Below are 22,112 nucleotides of genomic sequence, written 5' to 3' on the forward strand. Positions count from 1 at the left end.
TCTCTGCCTGGGGCTCGGGCAACCGCCGCCGTGTGCGGGAGGTGCCCGGCGGTGCCCGCACCTTGCTGTGGAAGTACGGCTGGGCGTCGTGAGGGTGTTCCTCCAGCGTTAGAGGGGCCGGGGACCCGCTTCCGACCCCTCGGAGACGCCACCACACACACCACTCCCCCCGCCCAACCCCCGTCGTACCCGCCCCCCTGCGTGTGCTCAGCGGTCTGGGCCTAGGCGGCGGACGCTGTACGTTTTGTAGTTCGGGTAACCGGCAATAACGGCAGCATCCACGCTGCGAAAATTGTTTTGAAAATGGTCCTAGCAGTGGGTCTCTTCTGTGTGTGTATGCAACTTAAAAACGCGCTAAGTTTTATTCTTGTTTCTCTTCTTTTGGTATTGGGGAGCATTGTGCAACAGCAGCTTAATGAGTTCTTCACACTTCCTGTTTCTAAAGGTAGAAGATGGCTCAACACTTGAAAAAGTCCTTCAAAGACAGTCTGGATGATATAAAAGAACGAATGAAAGAGAAAAGAAATCAGAAATTGACAAAGTTGGGTAAAACTAGCCAGATCTCCACTGTAAAGTGCAAAATAACAAGTAAGATGCTTAAATACCTTAATAGTGTTCATATTTTATTTTTTCTTAAACCAAGTTGAAATGCTCACTGTCCTGTTGCAGCCAGCAGATCCATGCAAATGAAGAGCATACAAGCAAACAACAAAGCTCTGGCTCGGGCTCTGCAAGAAGAAAAGCTCAAACTGATGGATGCTGAGGCTACCATTCTTCAATTAAGGAAAGAATATCATGATCTGAAAGTTCAGATGTTTGACTTGCAAAGAAATCTTAGGTTGAAGCAAGCACAAGGACTTGTTGAGGTATTTTTAATAATTTTATGATTTAGTGAAGCTGAACATCAGTATCTGCACCAATCCACTGATATCTTTATCATCTTAAATGTTTCATGAAAAAGTAACTCGATATATAGAACAAGTATTTTCATATTCTCATCTGATCTGGTCATTAACTAAATATTTATTTTTCTGACTACTCTTTCTTCTTTAATTAAAATCAGTGTTCTGTGATTTTTTTTTTTTTTTTTTTTTTTTTTTTTTTTTTTTTTTGGTCACAGTTGAATGTACCTGACACAGGTATCTTTGGGTTTTGGTCATCTTGTAATATCAACAAGAAGCTATTACATTGGTAGTTGATACTGGAGTATGACAGTGGTGTTTTCCTTCTTTTGTCTATTAGAATCGACTATCACCCTTGAATAAGATAATTTCAAAAGTTTCTCAGAATTTACTGAACTCAGTTGATCTCATTTGCCCAGCAGAGAATTTGTGTTCCATAGGCACGGTAAGTGCCTTTTTCTTTTGAGGGGCAGGATTTCTGTTGATTCTTTCCTTTATTCCTTCCAGCGTAGATGCTCGCAGTTTTTAAGATTTGAGCCTTAGTTTGGAGGTCCGACTAGTCCCACAGTTCCCAGTATGGTATGGGGCCCACACCGTGGGGGTGCATAGTAGGTTGTTAGTGGGGCTGAGGATCTGCAATGAAGTGATAGGGGAACCCTGATTTTCTGTGGCTTTGTGTCTTGTTCCCTGTACCATCCTTACAGTTCCTCCACTGTCCACTATGTATGATTGGGCTGGTGATGAATGTGCTGCCTTGTAGGAGCCAAGTATGTGAGATCCCACAGGACTTAGTGTTAGCCAACCAGAAAGAAAAAGATTCAAGGGCTTCTTTAGCCCTTCTGCGGGGCCAAAGGCAACTTGGCTGTTGTCTAAAACTTGTATACGATGAAAACTTGTTTCTGCTATTTCATCACAGTAAGATTTATTTTGTTGACAGAATCAGAGAGTGCTTGCTTCAGTTCTTGGAAATTGTTCCAGTGTCACAGGACAAATGTGTTCAGTGTAAGTATAATTTATTGATACCTATTTATATTTGAGAATTTTGATACAGTCAGCTTACCTTTCTGACTGGAAAAAGGGAAGAAATTCAATGTAATGAAGTAGTTAATTGTCGTAAAATATATTGCTCTTCAGTAAATGTTACCTTTGGTATTTTCTCTAGAAAAACACTTCTACAGGGTGCTGATGGAGATGATCGAGTACTTCCAAGTGGGATGGAGGCTGATAATGATAGAAATGAACGGGGTCGTTCTGTGTCAGAGATCTGTGAGGAATCTGACAGTGCCATTTCCTTAATCGGAATAGTTCCAGGCAAAGGTAAATAAATCAGAGTATCAGACATTGCTCTGTTCTGAATCAGGAAGAAAAACGTGTAAGTTTAAAATGTAATTACTGCTTTTGAAGTAACTTTCAAGTAATTCTCTACTTAATATCAGAAGGGTTAGATATTAATGTTGGCAACTAGTAAACATCTTGAATGAAGATGCCTAGCAAAATGGGGGAGGAATTTGAAAATATTTTGTCTTCTGTATACCTGCAATCTTGTTTCATTATCTACCAAACAGTTCAACAGAATAAGGTCATCTTTAGTCATGCATTATCACTTATGAAATCAACAACTGTTAACAAAGCAAAATACTTGGAAAAATAAATGACCTGTAGATAACCTTTCCAAACAGAACAGTTTAGAGGAAAATACTAATTCGGTATACTTAATTGCTTTCTGTCTGGAAGATGTATTAAACAGACCTTATCTTGATTGCCAAATACTGGTTTATACAAATCTGTGGAGAAAATTCTAAGAATAGTCTTAATTTTTGACATGCTCAGAATTTGCACAAGACCTTAACAGGTTGCTGCTATTTGGTTTTAATACAACTTTTTCCTCTTGAATTACAAGGACGAACATCTGATTTTCATCTGGACAACATAGGGTCGGAGCTGGAAAATGTTCCTTCAAGCGAGGAGGCTGGATTTGATAATAAGTTACCGAAAAGGGTGCCCATCAGGCATTGCTACTCAAAGATGAGAAACCGCAATGAACTTTGCACTGGTGTCCTGGACAGTTCAGGAGCACCTGATTCAACAAAAAAGTTTTCTGAACTGGATGAAACTGGACTTGAGGAAAGTCTAGAGGAGCATGTTGTGGAAAACATAAATTCGGATATTTCTCAGTTGAATGAAAATAAGCTAGGCTCAGAGCTGGTGTTGAGGCAGATAAATTCTGAAACTTCGCAGTTAAACTTCGACGGTAATTCTGATCTTAAACAGTGTGAGTTTAGAAGCAGAGAAGACTCTCCCATAAGGAAAGAGAAGCGTCAGAAGAGAAAACTGGACTGGCCTAAAAATACTTCCAGACGAAAAGAAAAAAAACGGCAGAGTAAAAAAGCTTCTAAAGAAAATTTGGATTTCTTGAGTGGCTCCAGTGATGCTTATGACTTTAATTTTGAGGAGCGTGTCCATCTCACGCCTTTTCGACAAAATAAGGTGAATGACAGAGATGCTGGTGTGGCTGACAGAGGCAACTTATCTGAAACTAATACTACTGAGTCAAGTAGTATTGAAGAAGATCCAGATGATAGCCTCTATGAGCCTTACAATAGGAAATCAAAAAAAGGGAAAAGTTCCGTGGACAAAGATACATCGCCAGTCCATGTAAGGCCAAGGTCTAAGAGATGTTTGGCACAGCGCGAGCAGAAAATCCATAATGAAAAAGAAGCTGAAAGTAATAAATCAAGTGACAAGTCTATCAGTAAGTGTAGAAAGTGTTCTGTAATTGCTTTTGTTTCCTGAGAGATAACATTAAGGGATTTAGGCTTTTTTAATTTTAGCTTTTTTAATAAATACAAACAATAATGTTAAAAAATCATTAGATTCATTCTTCTGGCTGCTGCTTTTTTTTCCTTAGCGAAAACTTAACTTAAATGTCTCATTTAAGGAACTGGTCAACAGTTACGTAATACTGTATTTTAAATGTGTTTAATGATGTATTAACACCAAGGAAAGAGGAGAACAAGATTATAAATTGGAAAGAGGAGAACAAGATTATAAATTGAGAGACGGGCAATAACAAATTACACTTTGCCTGGTACTGCTTTAGTGTTAATTTATTATTCAGGATTTTTATTTGGAAAATTTGTTGATCCTCTTATGTGTTCTTAAGTGGAAAGAATAACATAATAGTTACAGGTGAGAGTTACTTCACATCTGTATGTTCACATATATTCTCTTTCAAGCTAGCTTGCCTGAATTGTCTGAAGTCTGCTTAATTTCTTCCCAGGGCAGCCTTCTGAGCCATCTCGTGGTCATCTTTGTGATGTTACCAACACCACTTCAATGCTCCTCAGCACTGGGAATGCAACTATTGTCCCAGAAGGTGAAGGACGACAATTTCCAAAACGCAAACGAAGCTGTACTGTTACTGTGAACTATAAAGAACCAAGTATTGCAGGGTAGGTGTCTTACTTTCCAGTTTGATATGAAGTTCGTGGTGTTCCATCAAACAGAGGATGTCAGGGGATTATTTAAATATTGGAAATAAGCTCTTAAAGCATTCCAAGAGAGAGGTCTGATGTTGGTAATATGAAATAGTTCATGTGAAATTGAGCAAACTAGCTGAAAGTTAGTGTTTTAAATGATGTGAGGGACAAAACTCATTTTTGCTTTTTGGGGTTTTTTTAACAGGAAACTCAGGAGAGGAGATCCATTTACAGATACAAATTTTCTGGACTCTCCAATTTTCAAGAAGAAAAAGAATGCTAAATGCCCATCTCTTAAGAAAGCATCTCTGTCAAAATACAATGAGAAATTTGTTGGTTGTTATTGAGATTAGAAAAACCATGCTCACTTTATGAAGAAAGGAAATATTTCATCTAGGAAATTATTGTATAACATCTTACACAAATATGCAAATGCCTCTGTGTCTAACATCAAGGGATTTTCCTTTTCAGTGATTTGTTTTTAATGATACAGAATACAAAAGACTTATAACTAAGGTGATTCCATTCAACTTCTTTTGAGAGGAGGCATCCATACACCATGGATCTGTGAGTTATCAGAAATATCTGATGGAAAGATGGTGAATGTGATTTTACAATTTATACCCTGCTTGATCTCTCGGTGGTTGGAAAAAGTGAACTTTAAGCACTTAAACCACAAAACCAACTGATCTTTTAATAGCAATTTTTGTGCAGCTCTTGTTTATGTAATGGTTGGTTGTAGTTTTGTATTTATAAATTTCACATTTTTAAAATAAATGTCAGTGTTTCAGTTAAGTTCTCTTTGTGTGGTTTCCATATTTGCTTCAAGGGAAGCAAGGTCAGAGTAATCATACTGCAAGCCAGTGTACTCCTTACACATTTAAGTGGTGCAATTTTATTATGTATCTGGAGCTCTCAAAAGTAGCAATTTAGGGTTGGTTGGTACTGCTATAAATACAAGTTATAATCAACTTCAAACTTGCTTTGTCCCTATCTGGTTAGTTGTGAAGGTTGGTGAAGAGGGGCTCTGAATTGTAAACTAAACTGCTGTAATGGCACTTCATCATAATTTTGGCCCTGCTTTGCCAAGTGCCCTTGCCACATCTAAACTGATACCATTTGGTACCATAGTAGGAAGTATGCTAGAAGAACAGTTACAAACTGGCCAGTAAGATTTCAGAGTTGTAGAGGGCTCAAACTAGCTTTTCTTTGCTGAAGAAACATTTAAGACATTAATGGATACATGAATACCAAAAGGGATGCTACCTTCAAAATAAATAATAAGAAAATCCTTAATTTGCCTTGCAAATCTCAAATGTCTCACTGAAAATCTCAATGACAACAACCACCTGTCCCACTTCACTAGGTATAAGTGTGATGTATTTTCTGTATATATTTTATGATATATTTTCTGTAATAAAAAGTATAGTGTTAATTACTGTTTCACTGGTAACTTCTTACATGACTGACTCAACTAATAATACAAGCTGCAGCTACTTCATGTTTGAAAACATTAGTTCACAATGCATCCTTTGGATGTTGGAACTGAACATTGGTATCCTAAAGCTTCTAGATCTGGGGTTTACCATCTTCATTCTGAAACTCTAAGAACTTAAGCAGTATGATTTAACTTCAGGTGCTCTTTTTTTTCAGCAAACAAACCTGTAACAGCTGGGGACAGAAAAAATCCACTGTGATAGCAGAGCAGCCCAAGGCAGGTGTGGGTCTGGGGTACTTTTGGATTGTGTGCTGGGTTTGAATGGTGGAGTTTTTGGTAGCAGGGGAGGGGGCTACAGTGGTGCTCCCCTGTAAGAAGCTCCTTGAAAGCTCCCCTGGCTCCCAGTTGGACCTGCCTTTGCATGAAGGTTGGGCCATTTAGTGATGCGATAACATATTTAAGAAGGGAAACCTGAGAGGGAGTGAAGGACTTTGAGCATGAGTTATGAGGAAGACACCTATGTGTACACCAAGGTTGGTGGGAGGAAGTGGGGGGGAGATGTGCTGGAGTTGAGACTGGGGACCCTGTATCCTGTGGTGAGATGGCAGGGCTGACCCCAGCTGCTGCCCGTGGAGGTCACCAGAGGAGCAGAGATTTGCCTGTGGAGGACCCCCAGGACTCTGTGGGAAGGAGCCTCCACTGTTGTAGTTTGATCCTGAGAGGACTGCAACGTGGGGGTGACCCGTGCCAGAGCATCTCAAGAACGCATTCTGTGGGGAGGACTCAGCAGAGAGTTTGTCTCTTGCGAGAGGGACATCATGTGGAGCAGGGGAAAGAATGCAGAAGAGTGCTTCCCCCCCACTTCCCTTGGAAGAAGAAGGGGCAGGACCGACTGCATCCACCAACCCCTGCTCCTGTGCTGCAGTGGAGGAGGAGGTAGAGATATCGGGAAGAAAGCTGGCCCTCAGAAGAAGATAGAGGCAGGGAGAGGTGTTTTTAAGATATAATAATGCCTCTCACTGTCCCATTCTGTCTGTTTAGTGTTGTTAGTGTTTGAATTAAAGTGATGTTCTTCCCCTAAGGAGTCTGCCTTTTGCTTGTTACCATTAATGGGTGAGCAACCCCTCCATGTCCTTATCGCAATTCCTGAGCCTTTTCTTTCCTTTTTCTCCTTCCCAGCATTGGGGGGAAAGGGGTGAGTGGTGCTCAGTTGCCCTCTGGGCTTAAACCAGAACAGTAAGCTTGAAGAATTGCTTCAGTTCCATCACAACTGCAGGAGTCTGAGTCTAATCTGAACTGATATTCCTAGAAGTGTCCAGGAAAACAGGTAAGCCTCTTTTGACCACTATTTGCTACCCTCTAAACAGTACACTTTTACATGATGTGGCACAGGACTAAATCCTAGTAGATGGGGGGAGGAAATAAAATCTCTTTATAGTCTTTAATTGTTAGGTAGTAGACAGGTGCAGGGTTTGTTTATGGTAGGCAAAACAAGTGTACCATCTGAGTAACATCAGTGACAGTAGGTAAGCACAAGCTCAACGTGGACTCTGGTTTGCTGTTACGTACATTGTGTCATGTGAATGAAGGACTCTAGCAGACAAAAATGAGAAAAGAGCATGAGCATGCTCTGAGGTGAAAAATCAAAACTTGAACAGCTCAGTCAAAGAATTGTTTGAGATGCTGAGGGAATAGGAGTAACAGCACTGTAGCACAGTATGGAACTGGGAATGCTACTTGGAATGGTCACGGCTTTCCACACTGAATTTTTAGCTCAGTTTAGCACACCGTGCCCCTGGTGAACTCAGGGGCTTTTTTGTCTATTTCCTAGTGTGGCTGGAAGACGCACTGACTGCAGTCTTGTAGATTCACTGTTCTCGGTTGTGAAATTGCCTTCATGTGTATATTTGTAGTGCAAGATCTAATTAATGAAAAAAGAGACCAAAATAAGTAGGGTTTTGTACATATATAATTTAAAACTATTCTGTACCAGTACAATATATTAATTTTACAAATGTAAAGTTCATCAGCTGTTAAAGCATTTGCAAAACCACATATCCTACCATAACTTTATTGCACAGTATCTATGAAAATATTAATTCTTAAATTAGAAAACAAATGTGTCAATATAGAAGAGACAATCTGATTGAAAGACAATAAGAAAATCTACTCTGTAAATAACAAAATTTCACAGGATACCAAGCTTAACAGGTGCATCTGTAGGCCCAATCTACAAAACAGGATTATAGCATCCAGTACTGGCTATTAAAAAAAAAACCAAACAAAACAAACCAAACTCACTGTACCTTTGTTATAGATCCAAATGTAGATCAGACTAATCTCATACAAAACACTATGGCAAGTCTAGTGTTAACATTTTGAATACCTTGTGTATCACATTTACTACTTCCAGGTAGTTCCTGACATCTACTTGCTGAATTGACTTGTGAATTAACATTGCACAGGCATTTTGCAGGAATATATTCTTTAACACAGCACAGGATTGGGTTGTTTTTCAGTCTTATAACTATTGAATTTTACCAGTGTAACATCTGTAAATATAAAACATCAAGAATGAAAGTTAAATTCATTTTTCACAAAAGCAATTATAATTTACAGTTACAAACTCTAATTAGAAAATGTCAAGTGACAACTTTTTGGCCTGTACTGATCTCCATTAGGAAGTTAGGTGTACCTCTTAAATGTAGTGTAAGCAGCAAAATATATATGTGTTCAATTTGAAGATATACTAAAATGAATTGTAAAATGTTAATATGTTCCTGGGTCTAAATAATCACAGTTAATAAGCATTTACAATAAAGCTTAGTAAAAAATCCAGTTTACTACGGAGCCAAGTACATAACCTAGAAGCTGTCATATGTTGACTTCTTTTGTGTACAATAGGCTTATCTCTGCTGAATAATCTAAAGAATTTATCAGTGAAGAGTAGTAAATAGGGCGGATCATGAAGTGCATCAAAATCTTAACTCTATTAGGCCAATTGAAATTGTCTAGTATATGCAAATCAGATTCTCTGAAGTTATTTTGGGTACTTATGTCCTGCATAAGCCAAGTCACTATGACATTACACATCTAGCCAGATTTTTTTTTTTTTAATAGTGGTTATGAGATTACAATTTGCAGGTAAAATATTTATCAAAACCCAAAACGAATAGAAAAACTTGCATCTATCAAAGATTACAGGCAGTCTTTATTTATAACTAACTGGCTGCTCTTCTCTCACAGCTTCTCAACCAGCTGAGTGTTTCTTTTAAAAAATAGCATCTTATAAAAAGATTCTACAAAGAAACAAGTATTTCAGAACCCCCCCAACTGTTGTTTTCCCTTTCTATTTTCTTTTTTACTGGAAAAAAATAATAAAACTTTATCAAATAGATACTGCATTAGGTAAGCTATAACATCTGTTGTCTGGAAATTTTCTTCATATTCCCAAACATGTGCAATTTCCCACATGTTTTGTGGGGTTTCTGAGGCTGTAGCTGATAAACTTATGAACACAAAATGGGCACACAAAAGAAATTTTCTGTAATTAAATACATTATAAAGCATTTTAATAAAATAATTTTTGTAACTTCAGTATAATACACGTTTGCAAAACTAAAAGGGTTTTTAAAAGTGCGAAGTATTAAACACAAGTTTCTTGAAACCTTAAAGTCCCACAACTCAGATATATAACGGCTTCCCCTGCCCATAAAGTAGGCACACTATTTGGTTGTAAAAAAGACAGTGTCACTTGTCAATTAATCCAGCTTCTTTAATTTTTGTGTAGAAGAATTTCTCCAGTATATTGGCACATTTGTAGTATTCACTCTCGGGGGGGTTGTACTCTCTGCAATTTGTAAAGACTCGCTGCAAGTCTGCCATGAATAATTTCTTAGACACGTAGTACCTATTCTTGAGTCGTTCACTCATTGTTTTGAGATCTGTACAGAAGAAAAATAGATTAACAGTGTTTGATTCAAATACTTTTCATAGGCAATATCTCTTTAGATTGATTTGCCATTTAACATGAATTGGCAAAGCTAGGATTTGGAATTTCTATTTGCCTTCATTTAAGGCATGGTCCCTTTTTTAGCTTCAACAGTAATTGAGCCCTTGGAACTAAGCTATATTTCACTGTAAGAATTTGGGTTTTATTCTTAAAGCATCATTTTGTGTTCTCATACTTCTTTGAGTTTTCAGTGGGTATAGGGTGTCCCTAACTCCTCTAACTGCTCTGTGAAGCAAAGCTGCTAGCTCTGCTGAAGGATGCCTTAGCAATGTATAAGCAAAGAATTCAAACATCACAAAACATGTACATTAGCATAAAATTCTCACTTCTGTGCAAACACAGCAGAGAAGAAATATCTGTCTATACTACAAGCACTACTTGCAGCTTTGAAAAAAGATTAAATTTGTTCCACACTCTACATATATGTTAATCACATCTTCAAAGTTTATGGATATGTATCCCTTTTTAAGTCATGTGAGAACAGATCTCTCCTGCTTTCAATGCATCATACAAAATCTGTACTTAGAGAACATTAAGAAATATTTTCCTTTATACTAAAATCAGTCATCCATAAAATATGTAAATCATCTCAGTGTTCTCCACACAGTTGCTTTCCCAGTAATTCTTATCAAGCATTTAAAAATTTTGTCTACATTACAAGTGTTCTAGGATTGAGTACTGGAACAGAAATAGTGGAAGGTGTGCTGGATGCCTTGGCTTTTCTCACCTCAGATGCTCTAACAACTATTTTTTTTTTTTTTTTTGAATGCTTGAGCCAGGCTTCAGCAGCACCTTTGTGAAACTGTAACAGTAGAAATGGAAACGACACTGCCAACAAGTATTGCAAGGAAAGCAGAGACCACAGACCTCTAATGCAAAGGAATTAAACCTTAAAATTCAAGTTTTTAAAATGCAGTTGTGGGTATTTTTGGGTTGGGTTGGGGTTTGTGGTTTTTGGGGGGTTTTTAAGAGAGATTTGACTTTGGTAAAATAGAGAAAAACCCTGTCAAATTGACAAGAGGGGATTATATAAGAAAAGTTGGATGGATGCTCTCAAATACCTCTTCCAAATATTGCACAACACTAGTGAAGGGCAAGTTCATTCAGCTCCCACTATGTCAGAAATTTAGATCCCTACATCTAAACTAGATAGCCATAGTCTAATTATAGTACTCAACTGAGAAGGCTGTTCAAGCTTACTCTAGAGCAAACATTGCCTGGCTGCTCAGTTAAACTGTTCTCCTCTAACTGCAGTGAAAGTTTGACTCCACTGTCACTCAGCCATACAGCTTTTGTATTGCAGATGAAAAGGAGAAAGAACCCCACACCAGTATTTCTTGAAAATAAGCAGCTGAAAGAGAGAGCACTTAAAAACGGGAAAAAAGTGTTTATACATGAGAACTGACCTTAGGAGCTAGTCAAAAAAACCTACAGCCATACCTCGCAAATATTGTACAATTTAGTCTGTATGCAAACATAAAGACAAATGTTATATCTTGTATGTGATAGCATAAGAAAAGACAATGCTGTTTCTTTTTAATTGAAATTATGTCTGAGTGATTTTTGTACAGTATCAGCACACTGGGAATGAGAGCAGAAAGAAAGTAGAAGCTGGTCATGAATCAAAATGTGGTTTAGCTGAGCTGGATTCCTTAGCTTAAAAAAAAAAACAAAGAAAAACTAAACCAAAGACCTCAGCTTAATCCTAAAATGAGAGGTGCTGCCCCCACCTCCAGTGTAATACATCTGAACAAGGAAAGGACAAACAACAGTCTTACTTGGGGTTTGCCAACCCAAGCTGTAAATTCTTTGCAACCACTGTACAGATTAAACAGCCACCTAGATCTAACCTCTGATCAGAAAAGCAGATGGAGAAAACTCTGCCATGGGAGGGTGTCAACACTTTTTCTTCATTGTTAGAAAATACATTTGTGTCAGGGATAGAGGAAGCTGGCTGCTGTTTTATAAAGTACACATATATTTGCTATTTGGAAATGATAAGTTGAATACAAAAAAATCATTAAGCCAAATTGGTATACATGGGCTAGGAGTCTGTGCAACATGAACAAACACTTATTCTCTGAGAAACTGATTGATAGTAGCCTGTAATGAACTTGTATTTCATTCTCTAATAACATTAAAAGGTACATAAACTATCATCAGAAAGATAGAGGTATTGCATTTCAGTTTTAAATCTTCTGCACTACAAATCAGAACAAGCATCTGTTTAGAACAGCACTGAATCATCATTGAAATTATATGACCCAGCAGTCAAAAGCAAAGAAAAACATTATTAGCAGTTGTGTACTTCCCTTTGCAAGGGATCCTGCATAAACAGTAGCTGCACAATTTAAAAATAAAAATAAATAAATAAACCAACCACCTCAGACAACTTTTGCAGCTCTAAAATACAAAGATAACTTTTACCTTACAATCAGTTGCATGAAGTGTTTTTCTAAACTTAAATTGGAGCAAAATGTTAGGACTTAGATTAGAAAACCCTTGTAGTTTTGAAAAGGTTTTTCTTTATGTGATTTAGAAAGATTAAATCTGTTTTTTAAAGCAATTTAAACGCTCAGGTGTTCCTGAAAGTTTGCCTAGAACATACCAATAGGAACTGCAATGACCAGTTACCTCACACAAGAATGTATTTGTACAACTCACATAAACCACCTCAGTCCCAAAAAGTTTCTAGTTGACTGCACTGTTTAATGGCTTCCTTGGGATCTCTAGGGCATACTAAGATTTCACATGTATACACTATAGATTCTTCACAAAGGTCACGAAGCAGTCATAAATTTCAAAGGATGGCATTGTACTCTTGGCACTTCAGAGCTGCAAGCAACATATATCTTTTAACATAAAACAACTGGATTACTATTTATCTGCTATGTCTCCAGATATAAAGATTTTTAAACTCTATACTTAAAAAATGTTAATGGCATTACCCATAGGAAACCTTATAACTTCATAATATCCAGGAGCTTCTGTTCTCTTCACAGGTTCCATGAAGGGCCAAGCGCTTTGATGGCTCTTTGGTAAAGAAAAAAGTAAGGTATCTAATATGGAAACTCTATATTGCAAATCATTTAAAAATCTTTACAGAAGGTAAACTAGAACTAGCACTCACCTTCACCTGCTGCAGGATGGTTTTTAATGTGCTGTAAAGTTGATCTGGATCCTTGGCCTCCTTACTTGAAAGAAAATATGGATACAAAAAGATTAGCTTGAATCCCTTATCTTCATTCTTATGATGTGCATCTTACCCAAAAGCAACTCTAAAGTTTCAAGCCTTATATGGAAATAAAATTTAAAAAAAAAACAAACCACCACAAACACTCCCCCCCCAAACACCTAACCCACTTAAGAACTCATCCCTTGCAGATTATTTCTCTATTTACCCATGGATGGACAGAAATAGCAAATGACACTGTTTAAAGACTCTTCTCAAAGGAATCTCCAAACTGCTTCATCATTTCCCATTGTGCAGTACTTACCCTCTTTCTTTTCCGCTTGGTTTCCAGCCAGTCTCTCCTGTACATCAACAACATGAGAGATTACATGGGAACTACAGCAGGTCAAAACATTAACTGAGTTATTGCAACTCTAAAAAGATAAGCCATTTCAGCACTGCTGCAGTAATTTTTATTTTTAATAAAAATTACTAATAAATAACACAACCATCTAGCCTAAAGTCCCATTCAATTTCCTACATGCCTCTTCCTCCAAACTGCTGAAAAGATTCTAAAACATTCCTACATGAAACACACATTTTTTCAATAATTCAATACATATTTTACCATAACCTCCGTAAAGAATAATGATGTCAAAGTTACCTAGTTTGATTCCCTAGGGACAGAGAATAAATTGCAGGAAAGCACAGTTGAAAAAAATCACCCAAAAGATGATACTTAAATGTTCTAATTCTGGTTTGTGCTGTAAGTCAGAACAGAACAGAACTCATCCTTGTACAGCAGTGCAGTGCATCACAGTGGTGCCAGAGGGAAATTGCTGACTACACTGCCATACAAATCAAAGAGGGATCACATATAAAGGAAATTACACACGTATACATAAAAGAGGATCAGCCTGGGATGCCTTGGGGAAGTCTCAAAGACAGCGATTGTACTGGAAACACAGCAATCTTCACAGAAATCAAATCAACAGAGCAAAACAATTACATTTTAATAAAATAAATAAATAAATAAATAAATAATATGTGACTACATCAGTATTTCTAGTCTTGGACCTTTCTTGGGCTGTTCTGATTCTGTTCTATGTTGAAAGAGGTTGATACATACTAATTCCAGGAATGCTTTCTATAGGAATCTGCCGTACTCCATCTTTGAAGCAAGAAAGGCCAGGATAAACTTTCCGTATCTGAGCTTGTTTCCTTTCTATGAGCTTTTTAATGATCTGTAATAAAGCAGCAGGAAAAACAAAAAGCAATTTATTTGCTTAAAAGCAACCCAGAGGATTAATGCAAAACCTGTGATGAACAGAAACACTCTCACTTCCTAAATTCACAGTCCTGATAGATCCAGTGAAGCTGTTTACAGGCATGAAATATCTGGCCCAACAATCCTGCAGATGAGGCTTCCAAGTCTCTCAGCTGCCTATTTAGGTACAAATCCGGAATAAAAAGAGCCATTGATTGCTGTATCAATCACAAGCTGCACAGCTCCTGAGAAGGTGGCAGCAGAGATAAGGAAGGAAATTTCCTGGAAGCAGGTTTGGGAACTGGCTCTAATTCTAACAGCTGTAGCTTCTGAAATGCTTCAGCACAGCCTGGTCAGAAATTTCAAGGCACATACTGAATGCATATATTTCAATGCTTATGTATGTTCATATTCCAAAATTTTAGAAATACCTGTTCACTTCAGTGTCTCCATAAAACTGTAGGAGTTGCTTAGATACCAGTCAGAGATACTCTTACTGAAGATTATCTCTCAAGGAAGACAGAATGCCACTCTGGAACTGAAATTCTACTCAGCTTGTAAATGCCAGGAAAGGCTTTTCCAGTTCTAGGGTACACTCTGTTCTGCTTTGCAATCTCATTACCTCAATTCTAAGTAATTTGATTTGGTGCTCTTGATACACACTTAGATGCTTACCTAAGCTTTTTGTGTCCTGAATATGACACTTTCAAAATGCCTTACTTCATAACTAGGAGTAAACAAATGCACAGCCATTCAGACCACAGTTTGAGAGACTATTTTCTTTGGAAATAATAAAGATGGGCATATTTTTGCTTTTAAGGACCTTCACTCCCCCACACATAGTATTTTCTCTTTCAACAGAGGTTACAAATGCTAAGAGAAATACAGTATACAACAGCACCATGACCAGATTCCAGAGTAACATTAAAATACTTTCAAACTAATTGTTAGATGCACCTTAAACCCTTCTTATAATTTAGGAACTAGTGGCTCTTCTTGATTAAAACAAGCTGTTCAAATCAGTAACACTGATTACTCACAAGTCAGCAGGTCACAAAGCTTTGCATAAAATGATTTTTCATATTTTTCAGAATGACTGTAAACGAGCTACAAATTAGGCAGCACAAACTCACAAACAGTGGTCTGTGACCGGTACTCAGTGACATGGTCTTAGCAGTGACATAGTCACTTGGGTGACATGGTCTTAGCAGCCATAGGTACATACTCTAATTCTTTAAATAAAAGTTTAGATCCCATGAAAAGCTTCACTTCTAAAAGGACAGGACTAGAAAAGTCCAGTACTGGCCAATACCAGCAGCAAACCAAATCAGTACATAATCCATACTGTCAACATTCAAAATTCTACTTATGTCCAGGTATCATCTTCATTGCTTTTGATCTGAGCAGATAAATGAACATTCTTCATAAAGCTGCAGACTGTGAAGGCTATTTCAAGATTTCCTTGGACCAGGGAGAATAAAAAGCCTGATCTGTGTTCTGAGTGTCAAGCAGGCAATCCTAAAATGCACTTCCAAAGGTGTATGTATTTATTCTCAGAGAAGATACAACAGCACAGATCAGTGTATAATAACAGCTTGCTTTCTAATAATGGTAGACATGAGATGTCTGGAGGGACCAAGGCACTTCATCTTCAAGTGGAGTGTCTCTTAGTGCTCTGGAACTATATGGACATCCCATCAAATGAGAGAGTGAAGAATTGAAAATAACATAAGCTGAAAAAGCAGTCCCAGAGCCAAAATTTTAAAAACTAAAAAGTTTTTGGAAGTGACATGTTGATGGGTTGGGCCTAGAAGTGTATTACTGCAGTTCAGCATGCCTGAGATGTAAAGGCTACAAGAGACACATCCACTATCCACCCACCCTGACAACATCCCATCCCTGAGGGGAGAGTGATATATCCAGCAGTAGACTGGGATCTGAAGAGTAACCCAGACAAGTAGAAATGAAAGGGAAAAAATGATGATCTATGTTGTATGGATATAGGAAAACCTTCCCAATGAGTGAGGTTAAGAAACCTCGTAAACTAAATGTATAGCACTCAGATATTGTCTGTCATTCTGCAAACATGAGCCAAATAGTTCTATTGGAAGGAAAATAACTGTTCCATGAAGAAGCACTTTAGCAAAATAAAAAGTCATGAGATTTGACCAACCTTGAAAGAACAAATTATCCTTGTAATTTGTATTTCTTCATAAACCAAGGAAGGTATTTAAACACAACTGGAAACATCTAAATTATTTTGCTGATAAACTGCTTTATCATATGTAATATTATTACGGACTAAATAAAGAACATCCCACATAAACTCCAAAGAGGGACAGCCTGGAATTTCAGACAGCCCACCCTTGATTTGTTTAATAAAACAGTGGCAGAAAAAATAATCCTCTTTCTTTCAAGTTAAATATAGGACATGCAGTACAAACATTCCATTCAAAAGTCACTCTAATGAACACTACTCACATTGGGGGAAAAAAAGAAGACAGAAAAAGATTACAAAGCTGCAGAACAAATCAATCTCACAAGATTTTGCTTAGTTATCATCTATAACAAAATTTAGCTATGAAATAATCCTTAAAACACCAGTATTTTTCCACATTTCTGTTACTGTAAAGATAGCAAGGTTAAATTTAATGCTTCAACTGCAAAATTATGGCACTGGGACTTGAATGAAAGAATTATTCTGGTTAATAAAAGTAAAAATTCCAATGTTTTAAGCACTAAAGCAAAGAAGAGAGCTAACCTGGTACTGACTGAATTGTTTCTAAACATATGAATAGATGATAACGTTCAGTGTTTCATTTCAGCCTTTACCTCTTTTTGCTTTTTAATGATGACAGAAAATTCTGTGTAGGGGATCCTTGGATTTAATTCACATCCCATTAATGTGGCACCCTCATAATCCTTGATGTAGCCAACATATTTTGCTTTTGGTACTTTAATATCTTTGGAGAAACCCTGAAGAAGAAAAACACTCATGCTGTTATGATGCCATTTTCCTTTTACATTTCTTTTAACCGAAATGCTATGATGATATAGAACCAAATTCATCGTAATGTTAAAATACAGACAATACAATGGAAAGAGATCATGGTTCATAGTGTTGTAAACACGTTCTCATGAGAGTTACTTGATAGAAGAATAATTAATGGCTTATATATATATATAGGAAAAGAAGGGAGACAAGGCAGATAAAGAGATGGAGGAAAGATTTTTACTGTGGACAAATTTTCTGGATTTTTCCTAAAATTTTCTATTTTAGTATTAAAGTATACCAGTCCTGTAGTCATTAGTCAAAGAAAGTTGCTGTTGAAGTCAATGAGATGACTGTAACTTTATAGCTAGAAAAAACTATTTATTTTTTACTTTTGTATTTCAAGTGAAAAAATAAGGTAACAAATCCTATAAAAAGTTCCAAAGTTATACTACAGTCTTCATACAGTTCAAAAGCTAATTGAAAAACACACTCACAAAAGAATTAACAAAGACAATAAAAACCAGTGTAGGACTCTCACTTCAGCTGCACTTTATTCTTCTGTTACAGTGATATGTAATGAAACCTCAGTAAAAACCAGGAACCCGACCAGGACTTCTGCCTCTTCATTAACTGTCGAAGGCTTCTGACTTACATGGGGACAGAGCACCTTGAAACTAGGGAAGGGACATTTCAGATGTAAAAAGGATCTGTCTGACAGATCCGATAGCTGTATCACAAACCCAGAATTTATTAATTTTGAATGTGTGAAGAATTAATTGTATTGGGTTTATATACAGAATCTCAGAAGAGTTGAGGTTGGAAGGGACTTAAGGAGGTCATCTAGCCTCATATCTGCTCAGAGCACGTCTCTTTAGGAGTCTACTATAGGCCACCCACCCAGGAGAGAGAGGTGGATGAAATATTCTACAGGCATTTAGGTGAAATCTCACGATCGCTTGCCCTTGTTCCTGTGGGAGACTTTAACTTCCCAGATATTTGCTGGAAATACAACACAGCAGAGCGGGACCAGTCCCAGAGATTCCTGGAATGTGTGGCAGATAACTTCCTGATGCAGCTGGTGAGTGAACCAACCAGAGAAGGTGCCCTGCTGGATCTCCTCTTTGTGAGCAGAGAAGGACTGGTGGATGATATGGTAGTTGGAGGCCGACTAGGGCACAGAAATCACAAAATAAGTGTTCTCTATTCTTAGAGAGGCCAGGAGAGGGCTAAGCAGGACTGACATCCTGGACTTCCAAAGGGCTGACTTTGTCTTGTTTGGGCACCTGCTTGACAGGATCCCTTGGGAGACGGTCCTGGAGGGTATAGGGGTCCAGGAAGGCTGGGCGCTCTTTAGGAAGGATGTGTTAATGGCTCAGGAGCAGGTGGTCCCCAGGTGCTGTAAGAGAAGCCGGCGACAGAGAAGACCACCCTGGCTGAACAGGGAGCTTTGGCTGCAACTCAGGGAGAAAAGGAGAGTTTACAGCCTTTGGAAGAAGGGGCTAGCCACACACAGTGATTACAGAGAGGCTGTGAGGCTATGCAGAGTGGAAATCAGAAGGTCTAGAATCCAGCTGGAAATTAATTTGTCTTCAGCAATCAAGGACAACAAGAAATGTTTCTATATCAGTAGCAAAAGAAAGAACAGGGAGAGCCTCCATCCCCTGCTGGACGCAGGAGGAAACATGGTAACAAGTGATAAGGAGAAGGCTGAGGTGCTTGATGCCTTCTTTGCTTCAGTCTTTAATAATAAGACTAGTTGTATTGAGGGAATCCAGCCTCCTCAGCCAGAAGACAGAGACTGGGAGAATGATGCCCCCCACAATCCAGGAGACAGTCAGTGACCCGCTGCATCACATAGACATACACAAGTCTATGGGAGCGGATGGGATACACCTGAAGATGCTGAAGGAGCTGGCAGGGGTGCTCACCAAGCCGCTTTCCATCATTTACCAGCAGTCCTGGGTGAGTGGGGAGGTCCCGACTGGAAATTGGCCAGTGTGACGCCCATCTATAAGAAGTGTCAGAAGGATGATCTGGGAAATTACAGGCCTGTCAGCTTGGCTTCGGTGCTCAGGAAGCTGATGGAGCAGCTCATCCTGAGTGCCTTCACACAACACATGTGGGACAAGATGCTCAGGCCCAGTCAGCATGGGTTTATGAAAGTCAGCTCCTGCTTGATAAACCTGATCTCCTACTACGACAGCGCGACCTGCTTATTGGATGAGGGAAAGGCTGTGGATGTTGTTTACCTTGACTTTAGTAAGGCCTTTGACACCGTTTCCCACAGCATTCTCTTGGTGAAACTGGCTGCTCACGGCTTGGATGGGCACACGCTTTGCTGGTAAAAAACTGTCTGGATGGCCGGGCCCAGAGAGTTGTGGTGAACGGAGTTAAATCCAGCTGGCAGCCGGTTACGAGTGGTGTCCCCCAGGGCTTGGTTTTGGGGCCACTCCTGTTTAACATCTTTATTGATGATCTAGACGAGGGGATCGAGTGCACCTTCAGTCAGTTTGCAGGTGACACCCAGTTGGGTGGGAGTGTTGATCTGCTCGAGGGTGGGGAGGCTCTGCAGAGAGACCTGGACAGGCTGGAGCCATGGGCTGAGGCCAACTGGGGGAGTTTCCATAAGGCCAAATGCCGGGGGCTGCCCTTGGGCCACAACAACCCCCAGCAGCGCTACAGGCTTGGGGAGGAGTGGCTGGAGAGCTGCCAGTTGGAGAGGACATGGGGGGGTTGATTGACAGCCGGCTGAACAGGAGCCAGCAGTGTGCCCAGGGGGCCAAGAAGGCCAATGGCATCCTGGCTTGTGTCAGCAATAGCGTGGCCAGCAGGGACAGGGAAGGGATCTGACCCCTGTACTCGGCACTGGTGAGGCTGCACCTCGATTCCTGTGTTCAGTTTTGGGCCCCTCACTACAAAAAGGACATGGAATGGGCAGTGAAGGAATTGAATGATGGAGAATTAACCAACCCATATTCAACTGGTTTTTAGACTGGACAAATTACAGGTTATACTTTACAGCTATATTCTGATTATTCCATCAAAGTAAAATGCAATGTAAACCAATATCATTACACAAGATGTACACAGCATATTTTGCAGATAGAAAATATACACATAAATCACACTATGCATTTTATCCACATATTTTGTCACATCTAGTTGTTTAGTTCATCACTGTTAGATGTTAACTGCCTGCACCAAGTAATTTCTTACATTGACTTACTTGTTTCTTGAAGTAGCCGATAGCATATTCATCTGCATACGTGAGAAAGTTGAGAATGTTGTGTTTGATGTGGTACTCCTTCAGATGGTTCATTAGGTGAGTCCCATAACCCTGTGTGAAATGTATGAGGAAAAAGCCATTACAAAGCCTTTGGGGACTGCACGTATTAGAAACTGTGGACTAAAGGTTATTACAGACTGTTTCAAAATGCAGCCTTTCCTCTAGATCCTGTTTTAAAGACTTTCTCATAACTAACATGGTGATGTGTACCCAAGATCAAAATGTTTTCAGCCTTGTAAGAGTATCTTTGTGACCCACAAGGGACCAGAAAATATTGCAGCTTCTAGTGTCTGATTCAATTTTAATCTAAAAGAGACCAAAACCTAGACTCTCTCTAGAGGTAAAGCGTAGCTCTAAAGAGGTACATTGTTCTGGAAGTTGTAATTCAAGGTGCACACATTACCTTTTTCCTTTTAAGTTAGATATCAACTATTAATAATCACATATTTCACCAATAGCAAATCTACACATATTGTATTAATAGGGCATCCTTTCTTGGCCATAGCACTTCAAAACTGCAAAGCAGTAGGAATACCAAAATGCCTCCTTCTAGAGGAACCCGTTCTGAGACAAGATCTCCATTGTACTGTGCTCTGTGCACCTGCAGCAGAAACAGCCTCTGCCTCAAAGGATTTATAATCTGAATTTATCACAGGGCATAAAAGGGAATAGTGAAACAGTTATTACCATAATAAGCAGCAGAAAATTCTGAATCCACAATCAAATAAATAGCTATGCCTCCTGACTGCACACAGAAATAATTTCCATTTTCATTCATCCCCAAAGTAAACAAAAGGTTCCATTTATTCACACTCCCAAGTAAACTATAGTCTTCCCCTTCTGCTGTGAGATGAGGAAACGTAAAATAGGTGGAAAAGCCCATAATAATGCATTATTGCTGCATATGTTCCAATTTTAACATCATGGAGACTAACTGGACACTTACAGAAATATACATGGAATTGTTCTGGGTATTCTGTTCTTGAAAACTGGGGAAATTTTTACTTATGTACATAAGCCAGAAAAATTCTGATTTAATTCACAATTTAATAGCTCCAAAGATGGAAATAGCCAGATAAAAGCAAGTTTGGTAAGTGCTGAAGCTCAAAAAACCTAGTAGTGAAACATTTTCATTAAAGTCCTACTAAATTAAGTACAAACTGTGCATTAGTCCTTCCTTTCCAGCTAGTGTATGGAGCATCTTGTATTCAGAGTTCACATGTGAAATTATGACTTCATATGTGTAAACATAAGTACTTCTGAATTTGAGGAAGCTCTTGAAGCCACATGATCACTTGTTAAAGTGGCATATATCATGCATTGCAACAAATACAAAGAAGTGGTAAAACAACCGTTGGAGCAAGTCCAGAGGAGGCCATGAAGATGATCAGGGGGCTGGAGCACCTCCCCTGTGATGACAGGCTGAGAGAGTTGGGGCTGTTCAGCCTGGAGAAGGCTCCAGGGAGGCCTGATAGCAGCCTTCCAGTACTTAAAGGGGGCTACAGGACAGATGGGGAGAGACGCTTTATCACCAAGTGTCATGTGATAGGATGAGGGGTAA

At 38.8% G+C, this 22,112-nt stretch overlaps 2 protein-coding genes across 3 annotated transcripts in view; one reads left to right on the forward strand and one right to left on the reverse strand.

Annotated features, from left to right (window-relative positions):
• Window positions 1-38: 38 nt before the first annotated feature.
• SGO1 (shugoshin 1) lies at window positions 39-4,895 on the forward strand. The gene is made up of 9 exons (XM_026842808.1): window positions 39-73; window positions 446-588; window positions 670-866; window positions 1,243-1,347; window positions 1,840-1,904; window positions 2,065-2,219; window positions 2,803-3,654; window positions 4,183-4,354; window positions 4,587-4,895. The coding sequence occupies exons 2-9, from the start codon at window positions 453-455 to the stop codon at window positions 4,726-4,728; spliced, it is 1,824 nt and encodes a 607-aa protein (XP_026698609.1). The 5' UTR covers window positions 39-73; window positions 446-452; the 3' UTR covers window positions 4,729-4,895.
• Window positions 4,896-8,934: 4,039 nt separating this feature from the next.
• The window catches only part of KAT2B (lysine acetyltransferase 2B), a 39,977-nt gene continuing 26,799 nt past the window's right edge, over window positions 8,935-22,112 (reverse strand). The window contains exons 11-17 of one of the 2 annotated variants that reach the window (XM_026842348.1): window positions 20,492-20,602; window positions 17,103-17,246; window positions 14,133-14,247; window positions 13,329-13,365; window positions 12,962-13,025; window positions 12,780-12,864; window positions 8,935-9,763 (exon numbers count right to left, since the gene is read on the reverse strand). In XM_026842348.1, the coding sequence (XP_026698149.1) occupies window positions 9,570-9,763; window positions 12,780-12,864; window positions 12,962-13,025; window positions 13,329-13,365; window positions 14,133-14,247; window positions 17,103-17,246; window positions 20,492-20,602 (750 nt within the window). In that variant the 3' untranslated portion in view covers window positions 8,935-9,569. The remainder of the gene's footprint in view (window positions 9,764-12,779; window positions 12,865-12,961; window positions 13,026-13,328; window positions 13,366-14,132; window positions 14,248-17,102; window positions 17,247-20,491; window positions 20,603-22,112) is intronic. The other variant, XM_026842347.1, reaches the window with a different exon arrangement.

Source organism: Athene cunicularia, assembly GCF_003259725.1.
Source record: "Athene cunicularia isolate RWA chromosome 2 unlocalized genomic scaffold, athCun1 chr2_part1, whole genome shotgun sequence".
In the NCBI taxonomy this organism is placed as follows: domain Eukaryota; kingdom Metazoa; phylum Chordata; class Aves; order Strigiformes; family Strigidae; genus Athene; species Athene cunicularia.

What these genes read in the sequence shown, in the direction of transcription:
- SGO1 (XM_026842808.1), top strand. Translation starts at nt 453, where the DNA reads ATGGCTCAACACTTGAAAAAGTCCTTCAAAGACAGTCTGGATGATATA. An exon ending in TGTAAAGTGCAAAATAACAA is followed by an intron (nt 589 to 669) that starts GTAAGATGCTTA and finishes GTCCTGTTGCAG; the next exon opens with CCAGCAGATCCATGCAAATG. An exon ending in CGGAATAGTTCCAGGCAAAG is followed by an intron (nt 2,220 to 2,802) that starts GTAAATAAATCA and finishes TTGAATTACAAG; the next exon opens with GACGAACATCTGATTTTCAT.